This window comes from Asterias rubens (assembly GCF_902459465.1).
Source record: "Asterias rubens chromosome 8 unlocalized genomic scaffold, eAstRub1.3 super_scaffold_89, whole genome shotgun sequence".
NCBI lineage: Eukaryota > Metazoa > Echinodermata > Asteroidea > Forcipulatida > Asteriidae > Asterias > Asterias rubens.
The window spans coordinates 1,526,172-1,539,993 of NW_022985693.1; the positions used below are offsets into that span (position 1 = coordinate 1,526,172).

General features: G+C 35.6%; 2 protein-coding genes across 2 annotated transcripts; one reads left to right on the forward strand and one right to left on the reverse strand.

Annotated features, from left to right (window-relative positions):
* The first annotated feature begins 166 nt into the window (after window positions 1-166).
* LOC117305559 (tumor suppressor candidate 3-like) lies at window positions 167-5,228 on the forward strand. The gene is made up of 11 exons (XM_033790442.1): window positions 167-316; window positions 1,136-1,305; window positions 1,633-1,750; window positions 1,929-2,011; window positions 2,134-2,191; window positions 2,323-2,463; window positions 2,556-2,645; window positions 3,008-3,071; window positions 3,312-3,386; window positions 3,736-3,826; window positions 4,333-5,228. Exons 1-11 carry the CDS (start codon window positions 206-208, stop codon window positions 4,346-4,348), a joined length of 1,017 nt encoding a protein of 338 aa, XP_033646333.1. The 5' UTR covers window positions 167-205; the 3' UTR covers window positions 4,349-5,228.
* Window positions 5,229-6,115: 887 nt separating this feature from the next.
* Window positions 6,116-9,634, reverse strand: LOC117305508 (polyprenol reductase-like). The gene is made up of 5 exons (XM_033790375.1): window positions 9,376-9,634; window positions 8,845-8,996; window positions 8,026-8,217; window positions 7,574-7,711; window positions 6,116-7,011 (listed from the first exon to the last, which is right to left on the reverse strand). Exons 1-5 carry the CDS (start codon window positions 9,585-9,587, stop codon window positions 6,764-6,766), a joined length of 942 nt encoding a protein of 313 aa, XP_033646266.1. The 5' UTR covers window positions 9,588-9,634; the 3' UTR covers window positions 6,116-6,763.
* Window positions 9,635-13,822: the final 4,188 nt, after the last annotated feature.

Here is a 13,822-nt window from a genome sequence, read left to right on the forward strand (position 1 = left end):
CGTCCTCAACGACAGCATTACTGCTTGCATTTACACTAAACTCGTTCAAGTCTTTTGGTTGTAATGAAAACTTTTGGCCAGGTATGGCGTGCACAAAATTATTTGATACTAGTGGATGCTTTAGTAAGGCCAGTTTAATTTTGTTACGAACCAACCAATCATAAATTGCAATGTGTGTGTTGTGCATGTATTGTTTCTCTGCAAAATGGACATGATCAGGAACGGAAGGGTTTTGCCGAGAATATGGCTAGTTTTTGCCATGTTTTGCCTGTCGGCATTGGTTTTGTCACCTGGAGCATCGTGCAAAAAGAAAGAGGCAAGTAGTGCGTGAAAATTACTTCAAATGCAATTGAATTTATCACATTTGTCATAATTTCTAGGAGGGCCGGCTCGCAATTCTTTTTTTTTATTATAAAATATAAATATTTATTAAAAATTTTAAATAACAAATTAGCTACCTAGGCCTACTAATAAATTAGTAGATAAGCTCACTGAAAAATTTGGTAGGCCTAGTAATTTAATTAAGTAGTAAACAGGGCCCATTTTTTTTTAAGCTGTTATTTTTAAGCAGAAACTACTGCTTAGCAAATGTGTTGCTGAGCAAATAACAAGCTGGCACCAGTTGTTGCAATGTATTATAATATAATGGTTATAATAAAACAGAAAATGGTTACCAGCCAAAATTCCAGCCAAAATTCCATATAAAGTTTACAATATTATTGTAAACTTTATATGGAATTTTGGCTGGTAACCATTTTCTGTTAAGCAAGATTTGTATGTGCTTATAAAGTTTTTATGCTTACACTTTACACAACAGTCTTTATGAAACTGGCCACGGCTTATCAGATAGCTCAATCTTATTCTTATTTCAGTTGTCAATTGCAGCAATTGAATTTTGAAATTAATTGGGGCAAATCACTTGGGTTGGGCAACTTGGGGAGGGTTTTGCTTGGAAACATCAGGCCATCAACATTTTTTTGTTTTATTTAATTAAATTATTTTAACATCTAACAAAGTTACAGTTAACACACTGCATTTTGAGTAATTAAAAATTTCCAGTCGTTTATTTCAAATTAAGGGGAAGTTGGGGGAAAACACACGATTAATTACAAATTATTTGTTAATATCCCAACAGGAGGTTTTAGGTGAGAAAGTGAAGCAGTTAATGGATTGGAGCAACAAACGCTTTATAATCCGAATGAATGGAGAGAAGTTTCGACAATATGTGAAGACGTCTCCACGGAACTACTCTGTTGTCATCATGTTGACAGCAATGCAACCTCAGCGCAAGTGTACTGTGTGTCGGTAAGTTAAGAATAGAGTAGTACTAGTACGTCTTGGTAGAGGTCAATTCCCGAATTATAGGACAGAGGCAACGAGAAGGCGATTGCCTCCATGCCCCCTAATCATTGCCTTTGTGCCCTTGATATGCTACGGTAAAATTTTTCAATTTTCTCTTTACCGAGGGTGAAAATGCCTTGGTATCCTTGCCCTTTCAAAAAACAATGCATACAGGGCTGCCACAACATTTCTCCAAAACATGCTCTTCACTGTTTCAACTAAACACTACATATTTAACAACCATTTCAAGATTTACAAGCATCCTTATCATAATACTATACTTCATTACAGGCAGGTGAATGATGAGTTCCAGATCTTGGCCAACTCATGGCGTTACTCTCAGTCCTACTCTAACAAACTATTCTTTGCTATTGTGGACTATGACGAAGGTCAGGATGTGTTTAAATTGGTAAGCCTCGTTTTTACTTTTTTTTTTTTTAAGATCACAATATTAAAAACCCTGTAAATCTTTTACAAGGAGACTAATAAAACTTCCTTAATGCTTTACACTGATTGTGCTACAACGTTTTATCAATTATGCAGACCTTAGCACTTTATCATTGATGATGTATTTATTTTGTTTGCAGCTCAAGACAACCTCTGCCCCGAGTATTATCCATTTCCCACCCAAGGGGAAGCCCAAGAAGGGTGATACATTCGACATCCAAAGGTAATTTAACATTCCACAATGAAACTAGTTTTACTAGGAGTAATCTGTCTGTTATAATGTTCATACGTTAGCATTGAGTTATGAAGTAAAACATTTAACATTGTGGTCTCATCTCTTTACAGAGTTGGATTCCAAAGTGAACAAATGGCAAAGTGGGTCAGTGAACGAACCGATGTCCATGTAAGTTTTTAACTCATCTCACTTCATTCAAGTACGTCAAGGCCAAACCTTGGTCAAATGTTGTTTTAATAGGACTATATAACTTGGATTATGTTTGTACAATGAGTTGATTTTGTTTATCTCCACACTAGATCCGCATATTCCGACCACCAAACTACTCTGGTACTATTGCTCTGGGTATACTACTTAGTATGATTGCTGGATTCTTGTACTTCAGACGTAACAATCTGGAGTTTCTCTACAACAAAACCATATGGGGAGTAGTTTCCTTGGTAAGTTTAGCAATCATGTCTCACATCTTCAAATTCAGTTTATTTAGTTGGCGTTATGTAATGAAAGTTTGACTTGTATTATTTTCTTCCAGTGTATTGTTTTCGCCATGACTTCAGGCCAGATGTGGAATCATATTCGAGGTCCGCCATATGCCCACAGAAACCCACAGACTGGACAAGTGGTAAGATTCATTTTGATGCAAGTGCTCTCCCATTCCCACTGCCTGCGTATTTATTGTCATTACAACTGTTAAGTGGCAACAGGAACATACAGGCCTGATACTTCACGGAGGCAACAAAAGGCACTTGCGGCTTGCCTACTGGTTTTTGCCTTGTTGACTTGAAAAGCTCCAGTAGCAACTTGCAATTTCCTCATAGGGTACCATTTAAAGAGAAAATGCTTTGGTGCCCTTGCACTTTCAAAAATGAAGCACACATGCCTGAATATTCATCAACATTTAGTAGAAAGGTTATAATACCCAAATTAGTGCAACACATTATTGTAATCTGTATTAAACCACAAGTGATATTTTGTTTTCTACAGAGCTACGTTCATGGTAGCAGCCAAGGTCAATTTGTTGCAGAAACTCACATCGTCATCTTGCTTCGTATCCTTTGTAACTTAAATTTATTTCAAACTTCTAATCCAGCCAGGGTAAGTTTTTTAAAAATAGTAGAATGCCATTGAAGACCTTTGCCTTACTGTGGTTTTGTGAACCTTCTTTGTGGAAAGAAGGTACATTTATGTCTAGCTCACAAAGTAAGGTGGTGAGTGAAAACAAATTAGAGTAATTAGAGCTAAATTGGGATTTTTCAAAATTAATAAATGACCTTGACAAAACTGATAGATGCTGCGGTTACAGTTGGAGTTATTCTGCTCAACAAGAATGCAATCACAGAGGGGGACAACAGAAAAAGACGAGGTGAGATTAAATAAAGTAAATGGGTCAGTCTGCAGCCACAGAATAATTAAAAGTTGTCAATTGGACCACTGGGGTGTGATCCCCTGTATACACCAGTTTAAGGTTAAATTTTGCCAAAATTAGAGCTAGATAGCTCAGTTGGTAGTGCACCAGCCCGCTAACTCAGTTGGTTTTTCTAGGGGTTTATTGCTTTATGTTTGTCTTCATAAGGTAATTATACAAACTATAGCAAAATTCTCAGTACTTTTGTCATACCAATCAATATGGTTTTCTCGCTGTTTAAAAGTGATTTATTATACTAACAGATTGAACTAATCATATTTGTTTATTTAATACATCCCATTTGTAGTTGTGACAGTCATCGGCTTGGTAATGGTGGTGTTCTTCTTCAGTCTACTGCTGTCAGTATTTAGAGCCAAATACAAGGGTTATCCATATAGGTGAGAAACTCAAGTCTCAAATAGAGTTGCTGTGTTGTATATTACATTTAAAGAGAATTGACAAGTTATTTTTTTGCATCAAAGTTGATCCTGAAGGATTTATATCAATAGATGGAAATTTGCATTAGGGATAAAGAATATTTTAATATTTTGTGTATATGGGTAAAAAACAACAATTAAAATTGTTGTTTTTTACCCATATACACAGATGTGTGTTAGCACTGTATACTCCGTACTTTCCCCGACCTCTGTGAAAAATCAGAGGCATATTACCCAGGTGGGATTCAAACCCAAAACCCTTCTTGCAATTCTAGAGCAGTGTCTTTCCAAGTAGACCACTATATTTTTAGCAGCGAGTATCGCATCGATTTAATAGATTGAAGTTTGCATCAGGGATAAATATATCAAGGATTTATATCAATTTGTGTACTTGTACTTGTATAAATGCTTATATTATAATCGTTATTCTACCTTCAACATGTATTTTGGTTATGTTCATTTTTCAGCTTCTTAATTAAGTAACTCAATGAAGATGAGAGTGACTACACGACAAAGACTAAAGCGCAGTAGAAGAGACATTCAAGCTTGGTCTAGCATCAGTTATATAAGAGTATAACAGAGATCCTCAGGATGTGGTCCTCAAGTCTGGAACATTGGCATGCCTTGTATTTTAGGGTACTTGCTTATATGGGAGCAATATATATCTACAATGCACATACCCCATAATGAAACATGTACAGCAGCATATGCGCGAACTTACTGTACACAATCTAGGTGATTGGTGTTGGATGGTTCATTGTTGTCTTTGAGACTGTAACCATTCAGTTCCTCTCAATTTTAATATGCATTTATGTTTCACTTTATAGGATAATAAATTCTTTTTTTAAAGTTCCTTTGGTTTTAAAAAAATTGATTAACCTAGTTAAGTTTTTGTTCAGTCATAATGTAAATTGTTATTAACCACTGCGGGTGGTATTCCAAGACTTTGTTTTTAGAACTTTTTGGAGCAAACATTTTCCTCTGAAAAAAATCTTTGGAAAAGCAACAAAGGTTCTCATAATAAGAACAGGGATTTATTATTCCCTTTTGAGAACATGCAAATATGCATTCAGTTCACCATACATTGCAAAATTGAGGGCACTCCAAAGTTGTTTCTGGCAGTAAAAACAATTTGTATTTATATACATCATCCGACGTGAAGTGTTTAAGTAAGTGTACAGTGGTCGATATAAATCAATGTTTGACATTTTTGTAACAACGAAACAATGTTATTTAAATTTAGAGTTGCACATGACGACTTTGATTTTTATAAACTGCACATAAGTTGTGTTTTGTGAACTATTGGTGAGGTTAGTAATTAGTTGGAGCTAAAACGCTAAATAAAGCAGATTACATATATTCAGTCACATCTTAGATTATCTCTTTTATTTTTAAAAACTCCATCTGGTTGAGCAAAACCCATCGATTATCAAAAGTGTAGGGTTGCCTAATATCTTATTGAAAAAGTTTGGCCACTGCAAAGTTTTGCAATTATTTAAAGTCACCTGGAAGTGGTATTTTTTTTAAAATAAAGCTTTTGTCACTAATATATGTGTTTTGATGAGTGGAATGTGAATAAACAGTTAACTAAGGTTTTAAAAAATCAGTTCTTATGTTATTTACAAATTTAAGAGTAGACCCCGACCCGAGAGGGCGCTGTTCGTGACGTCAATCGAGGCAGACTTTGCCTGTAATGCGTAGAGTAAACACAATTGCAAAGTACATGTACGGACCAAGTCGGTTTTTTTTTTTTCCGGCAATGCCGACCAGGTGTATTGCTGCTGAATGCAGAAAAACACTTTTAGAAATGTACCAACTCACGACTTGGACGTACATGTACTTTGCACATGTGTTTACTATACGCAGTGCAGGCAAAGTCTGCCTCGATTTACGTCACAAAAGGGGTAGGCGGAGTCAGCCCCCCAAACAACTTTATATATTTTTTAAACATATAAATCGTGACAAACAATTACTAAAAAAAAAATTATTGTTCGTAAGCATGTTTGAAAGAAAAACAATTATATTTCCAGGTGACTTTAATAAATAATTTCTACATCTTGTTAAGCAAACCAATCGATTATCGAAGTGTAGGGTTTCCTAAATTATTGCTGAAAAAGTTTGGTCACTGCAAAGTTTTGCAATTAATAAATAATTTCTACCATGTTTTTTTAAGTGTATGTCCCTTGTAAGCATGAATGGTTATAAATGTATACAATTTTAAGTCTTAGGGTTTTGATTGAAGACATTTTCTATTGCAAGGAAGGAACTAATATTGCTCTAGCCTTATAAAAAAAAACAGTTTTCATTAAAAGTTCTGCATTATATGATCTCAAAATTTGGTTTAGTTGTGTTCCTTTGTACCTTTTGGGAAGTCTCAATAATTTAAAGTCGTTTAGAAAAATTGTTTCCCTGAGTTGGGGTTTTATTTTGCAAGTATCATTCTGCATCTATAATCAATTCAGTACCATTTAAGTTAAAATCATTTCAGTTAAGATCATGAATTTCAAATTTATTTTTACATAACCAGCAAGCATGATATTCTTTCAATACTACTTTTATCTGATTTTAGATTTGGTTTTGCCCTCGGAGGACCATGATCATTAAAAAAAACAGATCTATGTAAGCCCTTCATACTTTTTGTTCACTGGATAAAGATCATGCCTGCTATCATTTTCATTTGGGAATGTGCAATTCATATATAATAAATGTATAACAGAAGTTTAAAATAGAACACTAGTACAGCACCTAACCGAAACTTAAATTGTATTAAATCAATGATAATCATACAAATTGCCAACAAATCTTAGGTAGCAGTAGCAAAAATCACCTTTCAAAAGTATAAATTTTATCACACATTCATTCAGAAACTGATTGTCAAATGGAAAAATAATTGATAATTTATAAGAGCCATGGAATTATAGCTTTTCTACCTTTTGGGTAGTTGTCAAATTTCTGGCAGTACCATTCATGAACAGAGATGCTTGCAAACACTTGATTGGCCAGAGTGAAGAAGAACACCAAGTAGATCATAGAGTGTTGAAATCCCAGCACAATTATCAGAGAAGCGTAAATCAGAATCTCTGCTAGGTAATGAGGAGAGGAGACCAGCTCAAACCAATCGCCGTGTGGAATCCTATGACTACGGTCTGAAACAATCAAGAATTTTGGAATGATGTACATATGCATTTTCCCACAAAATATTTAACCTTAAAATCAATCATAAAATCTGGTTTTGTTTTGCTTTGAAGGCACTGGCTGCTATAGGTTATTACTCAAAATAGTTCTTAGCATAAAAACTTACTTGGTAAGGAGCAATGGAGAGCTATTGATAGTATAAAACATTCCAAGAAACGGCTCCCTCTGAAGTAACTTAGTTTTTCAAAAAGAGGTAATTTCTCACTCAAATATCAAAAGACTTAAGACTCGAAGCCTTTTTAGGTATCTGAAAGCACACATATTTGTGCAACAAGGGTGTTTTTTCTTGCATCATTCTCTTATAAATTTGATGAGCCTTGAGCGCAAATTTTCACAGATTTGTTATGTTATAAATGCATGTTGGAATACACATACACCAAGTGAGAACACCAGTCTTTGACAATTACCAAAGGTGTCTTGAGCCTTCAACATGCAATGAGTTTCTTGCAAATATTTCAAAGACCAATTAAAGCATTACAGAGGAATTAGTATTGAAATATCTTAGTACTGTACCTTTGTGTCCTGTACGCAGTCCTGCAAATATCTTGTGGGCAACATGGTGGTGGTATGTTGCCCAGAGAAACATCAGAATGCCTGCCACATGAAACCATTCTAACTGCTCAGCTAATTGACGTACAGAGTCCATTTGAACTGAAAACCAAATCATCAAATTTACAGTCAGTATAAGCAGTGTATCAGACTCATTTAATAACATGTTTTACAACAAAAAGCCACTGGGAATGACTTCCTGCAGAAAAAGCTTGTGCGTCACCCAATATTAAATCTTTCATTTTTTTTTAAAGTTTACAGCATGCCATTTAAAACACTTTTGACATGATGAAAGGGGATACATCTCAATACTTGTTCAGTTGTTTTTTGCTAAATATGTTCAGGACAACCTATTGAGATGTATAATGATACATTGTTTGTACTGTATTTATGACTGGAATAGCAAACCAACATACCCTTTCCTGTAAGTTCTGGTCCTTCAGCAACTACATTGATCCCAGCAAAAGCATAAAACAGTAGTCCAAGTATGTAATGGCTGATATGGATGGTGGAGTTGGAATAGCTACTTATTACCAAACATTCATATAAGCGTCTTACACCTTGGATGAGAAGCAGTGCAATGACTATGATGATTGATAGCTGAGATGCTGTAAGACAGAAAACATTAAGTAAAAACCACAGAAATAATGCCATTCTAGAAACTTAAAAGTATGGTTAGAAATCAAAACAGTTTGCTGTATAGAATATTTACATTGACATTTGAAATATGGTAGAATAAATTTCATAACAATATTTTTAAAGGCAGTGGACACTATTGGTAATTACTCAAAATAATTATTAGCATAAAACCTTTCTTGGTGACGAGTTATGAGGAGAGGTTGATGGTAGAAAACATTGTGAGAAACGGCTCCCTCTGAAGGGGGAAGTGCCACAGTTTTCGAGAAAGAAGTAATTTTCCACGAATTTGATTTCGAGACCTCAGATTTAGAACTTGAGGTCTCAAAATCAACCATCTAAATGCACACAACTTCGCGTGACAAGGGTGTTTTTCTTTCATTATTATCTCGCAACTTTGATGACCGATTGAGCTCAAATTTTCACAGGTTTAGTTATTTTATGCATATGTTGAGATACACCAACTGTGGAGTTTAGTCTTTGACAATTACCAATAGTGTCCACTGCCTTTAAAGGAAGTCATTTTGCTTTTCAAGCATTTAAAATTAACTATAATATACAAATAATGTATTATGGTAACTTAAAGCCTAGTGTTTCACCTTTTGGATTCTGCAGAGGATAATTGGTGAGAAATCGAAGCGCGTCTAAATACCAGCCTGGCATCTGACCATTGTAGAATACAACACTTATTAGGTTTAACAGCAAAAAAGAATTGCAGATCACAGAAACTATGTAGAAATGAATGAACCATCTGGAGAAGAAAACAAAAAAATTACTATAACTGTTGTTTAAGCACATGACTATTGCAAAAATGTGTACACTTCTACTACTACAGAACAATTTTTTTCCAGTGACACAGGGATATGGACCAGGGCAATGTAAATAAATGTTATGTGTGTAACACAAATTGCAATGCAAGTGGTTGGGCCTTTAATTAATAAATTTAAATTAAACATGTTAAAACTTAAACTTGTTAATGTTAGCCCCATAATTTCCATAAATAGGTCCAATCTAATCAAGGATACGGAGAGGATTGGACCGATTTATGGGGCTAATAAACTTGTGTGACATGACCCTTTTTATTTTAGAGAATGTTGCAGTACAGACACAGACTACAGAGGCTACTTTACCGTTTGGGAACATCCAGAACTTTGTCAAGTTTGCTCTGCCATGTCTGCTTCTTCGAAGGTTTTCCGCGTCCAGAAACATTCCTCACTTTCCCATAGGAAATGAGATTCCACAAGAAGTTTGGGAGTTTTGGGATACGATATAAAATAAACATTGTACAAAACACGAAGATAAAGACCATCCAACAATAGGACAAAATATTTTGAGGAAACATTTTGAGAAAGTTGTCACTGTTTACTTCCAAGTTGAATGCAGTCTTTGGATTTTGCACAATCTTATGTTTGAGCAGCAACATTTCCAAACTGAGCAGCGCAATCTTCAGAATGAGACGCCTTTTCTCAAAATTGAGCAAAAATCGTAGGCTTACTTTTTGGCAGGCGCAATTAATTAAGTGCTCAAACTAGAAATTTTTGCTCCAAAGCAGAAACAATTTTTTAGTGGAGGCAACTTAGGGCGCCACCAAGCGACTGCAAAATGTCAGCATAAGGTTTCAATGTTGTCGTCTGCTAGCTCTGAGCTTGTCAGCGTTTTGGTAGTTTCTTGTAGAAGGGGTTATTTAAAGTACATTATGTACACGTATTTCATTAGATTTAGTGCACATGCACATTATGAAGCAAACAACTATCTATTTATGCCACTTTTTTTTTTATATCTACAACTGCCTAACTAAGATGCAGCTGTGGATGGTAAGCAATTTCCTAAAACTGAATGAGAAAACTGATGTCCTTGCACAATGGCTGCCGCACTCAGCTTTCTATCTTTGATTTGTCACAGTGCACCATATCAGTCGTCATTACCTGCCTGTCTCAGATACATTGTCACTTCTCGTTAGACTGCTGCAATGCAGTTCTGCTGGCTTGCCATTTATTTTAACATTCAGACAGAACAGATGGCAGACAATGGAGCATGAACATTAGCATGACATTGTTGAAAACTCATCAACTAGAAACAGACTAAACTCATCAACCAACATAAAGCGTTGGCATCCTGCCATGTTTATGAGGCGATCAAGATCTACCAACACAGTACAGCACATCATCAGTCTCACAATCGGTGATATCGTGGGGGCCCGGGGGTGAAAAGGCCGAGCGGATAAGATCACCGAACTCAAGCTCCGGTGTTTGTGTTCAGCAGAGTGTGGGTCTGAGTCCCGCTCATGACACTTGTGTCCCTCAGCAAGACACTAAAGTCAATAATAGCTTCTCTCCAGCCAGGGGTAAATGGGTGTACCTGAGAGGGCATAGATGTACTTGTGATTGGTAAAGCTAAGAAGCTCATACTTGTTGCACAGGCTGTATTAAACTCCGCAGGGAGCTAAGATGGTTTAAGGAATGGCCATGTGACCAGGGGTGATCATATGTTGGAGCACTTTAAGAAGCCCTTCATGTGTGAAAAGCACAATATCAAAACTGGTTATTATCAGTATTATTATATCTGGCACCCCATCACTCTTAGTGTGCAGGTTAGTTTCCTACTCTACACTTCACCCACCCAGTTGTGTAGCCAGGCCGGTACTTCATGCCTTAATTAAGCATGACACTTCACTATGATTGCTTCTCTCCACTCAGGGGTAAATGGGTACCTGAGAGGGCAGAGTTGGTTCTTGTAATTGATTAGCCTTGATTGCGCTACATATTAATTGGCGGCACAGGCTGTATACTCCACAGGGAGCTGAGATGGTTTAAGGAATTATTTAATGCCCAGTGACCAGGGGTAATAATGTTGAAGCGCCATGAGCGTCACGGACCTGAGCACTAAATAAGAAGCCACTATATATTATTATTAGACCCTTTAAAATCTTCAGAGCATACTATTTGAAATCTCAAGTAAAACTTCTTTGTCTGAGCCACACACAAACTCACACAAAGTTACTTTATACAAGATAATTTTTTTGTAAACATCAATCTTGCTGTTCCTTCAACATGCAAACCTTCAAGTCACTTCTAACACACAAATTAATTGGAAACTTGCTTTACACAAATCAGATCCGTTTTATTTTAACATTTTTAAATTTAATTATTTTTTTCTAACATACTTATTCTCTTTGGGTATTGTCTTTAAAATTATACAATCCTAAGTGATATTCAACTTAAATTTGGGAAATCTGAACTTCACAAACCCATGGCTTGATCATTGAGCCTTAGTGACCATAGTCCATCAGCGGTCATTACAAACTAGTTACACAGTCACCAATTTATGGAAAATAAGTACCCTGTTTGTGTTAATAGCTTTACATATACATGTATTGTCCAATAAAGGTTTGTTAAAGGCACTGGACACATTGGTTATTACTCTATAGTTGTTAGCAAAACAACTTACTTGGTACGAGCAATGGAGACCTGTTGATAGCATGAAACATTGTGAGGAACGGCTCCCTCAATCTTTGATAATAACAAGCGTGTCCAGAGCCTTTAAATGTAAAATGTATATTTCTAATTAAACAAATACAAGGTCAACTTTAACAAGTAAACGGGCCAACCTACTCTAATATTGAGTCACAAGACAATAAGGATGTAACCTTATTGTTCAAAGCTGGAGTAATAATGACCTTTAAAATAACAACCAATGTGTATGAGACGTGGGGGACATGAAAACTACCCTGGTTTATAACAAATTTAAAAATGTATTTGAAAATGTGTATAACCATCATATATATATATTTTTTAAACCACTTACTGTCTCTTAGAAGAATTCAAAGTATGTACCCATACTCCCCCGAACCTAGAATGTAATGGTATATTACTGAAGTCTTCTCAGAAACATTAAACAGTTTCAGATCTCTACCAACTTGATACAAGTTGTTTGTGTAAATTAAACATTTTGAACACAACATGTGAAAGCTTGACTAACTCACATAATAAACCTTTATAACATCCTGCTGCAGGCTCTACAAAATTCTTCATTGAAAGTTGAAACTGATTTTAAATTAGACAGCAAATAAAAGCAATTAGGCATACTACATTACCCAACCTCACTTCAATTTGTATCTAAACACACAAAATTTACATTGAAATAAAACATATTAGAAAAATGCCGTGTTTTTAACAAGAAACTCTGTAATAAGGCATCCATCTTGCCTCTTTTTGGTTGCCCAAAACTAAGTATTTTAAATGTCCAATACTGGGAGTTTCAAATTTAGCATTATGTTATTGCATAGTAGCAAATTGGAAATAATTTTAGTATTAAAATATCTACCCTCAATCAAAATAAACACAAAGTCTGTGGATAGCCATTTTCATAGAGGGATAAATAGTTATCATAATACAAAGCATTTTGGAAGATTTTTTTAAAAAAGCATAGCAAAATGCTACACATAATGCATCAGGCTACTCAAAAATCATAAGTTGCTACACAATTTTAGCATCCAAAGTGCACACAACACAAATTTCGGAGGTATTTTTAGGTATTGAAACATACTGGATGAAATGAATCCCTGAACGATTATTGTTATAACAGATGTGTATCAAGTAGGGGGCAGGGGAAAATTTGCCTGACCCAGTGTCACATTTGAGAACTTTGTTACCGAATTTTGTTTAAAATTTTGCTTTACCGCCCTTACACTTTGCAGTATTTCATTCAATACAGGTTTTTTTTCTTCAAACAAACACTTTTTTTGTTGATTTCGAGACCTCAAGTTTAGAATTAGAGGTCTCAAAATCAAGCATCTGAAAGCACACAACTTCGTGTGACAAGGGTGTTTTTTCTTTCATTATTATCTTGCAAATTCGATGACCAATTGAGCTAAAATTTTCACAGGTTTGTTACTTTATGCATATGTTGAGATACACTAAGTGAGAAGACTGGTCTTCGACAATTACCAGTAGTGTCCAGTGTCTTTAATAACAATAATTTGGGCGGCTAATTATTCTTACAGCTGAGAAGCCGACATGCAAAGGACGCAGCTACAGATTTTTCCAGAGGGAGTAAAACGTGATAGCCCAGAGAAAAACCCTTCTGGCATAGGAGAGAAACTGAGATTGCTCGAGTGAGAGGCAAGCGCTTTAAACACTAGCCACTCACTGATCAGTTGTATAGAGAGCTGAAGTCACTCACTCCACTCTACTCCTACTCTTCAACAAGTCAATATGGTCTAAAAATGGTTGTTTAAACTAACACGGTCGGCCATTTTGACTCCACAAAATGGCCGACCGTGTTTCTTTGCGACGTAAAAGGAAAACCATGCAATTTCGAGGCATGTCTGTGTGATCATTATATTCTACTTTCAAAATATCTATCTAACGATTTGCTTTTCATAACAAACGGCTTCATATGCTTTTCAAAGACCAACTCGACTGATCCAAGGCAACGTGTTCCTTTAATTGACATAGGAATTAATGGGTCAATATTTTGTCTGGGAACGGTGAACAGTGAAAAATCTTAACAAAAAATACCTAATATGGTGGGTTGTATTCTAGAAATGTTTCCTTGATGAGAGATGTTGGATTCTGT

What these genes read in the sequence shown, in the direction of transcription:
- LOC117305559 (XM_033790442.1), top strand. Translation starts at nt 206, where the DNA reads ATGGACATGATCAGGAACGGAAGGGTTTTGCCGAGAATATGGCTAGTT. An exon ending in GATACATTCGACATCCAAAG is followed by an intron (nt 2,012 to 2,133) that starts GTAATTTAACAT and finishes ATCTCTTTACAG; the next exon opens with AGTTGGATTCCAAAGTGAAC. An exon ending in TATGGGGAGTAGTTTCCTTG is followed by an intron (nt 2,464 to 2,555) that starts GTAAGTTTAGCA and finishes ATTTTCTTCCAG; the next exon opens with TGTATTGTTTTCGCCATGAC.
- LOC117305508 (XM_033790375.1), bottom strand. Translation starts at nt 9,587, where the DNA reads ATGTTTCCTCAAAATATTTTGTCCTATTGTTGGATGGTCTTTATCTTC. An exon ending in GTTCTGGATGTTCCCAAACG is followed by an intron (nt 8,997 to 9,375) that starts GTAAAGTAGCCT and finishes TTTCTTCTCCAG; the next exon opens with ATGGTTCATTCATTTCTACA. An exon ending in TCCTCTGCAGAATCCAAAAG is followed by an intron (nt 8,218 to 8,844) that starts GTGAAACACTAG and finishes TCTGTCTTACAG; the next exon opens with CATCTCAGCTATCAATCATC.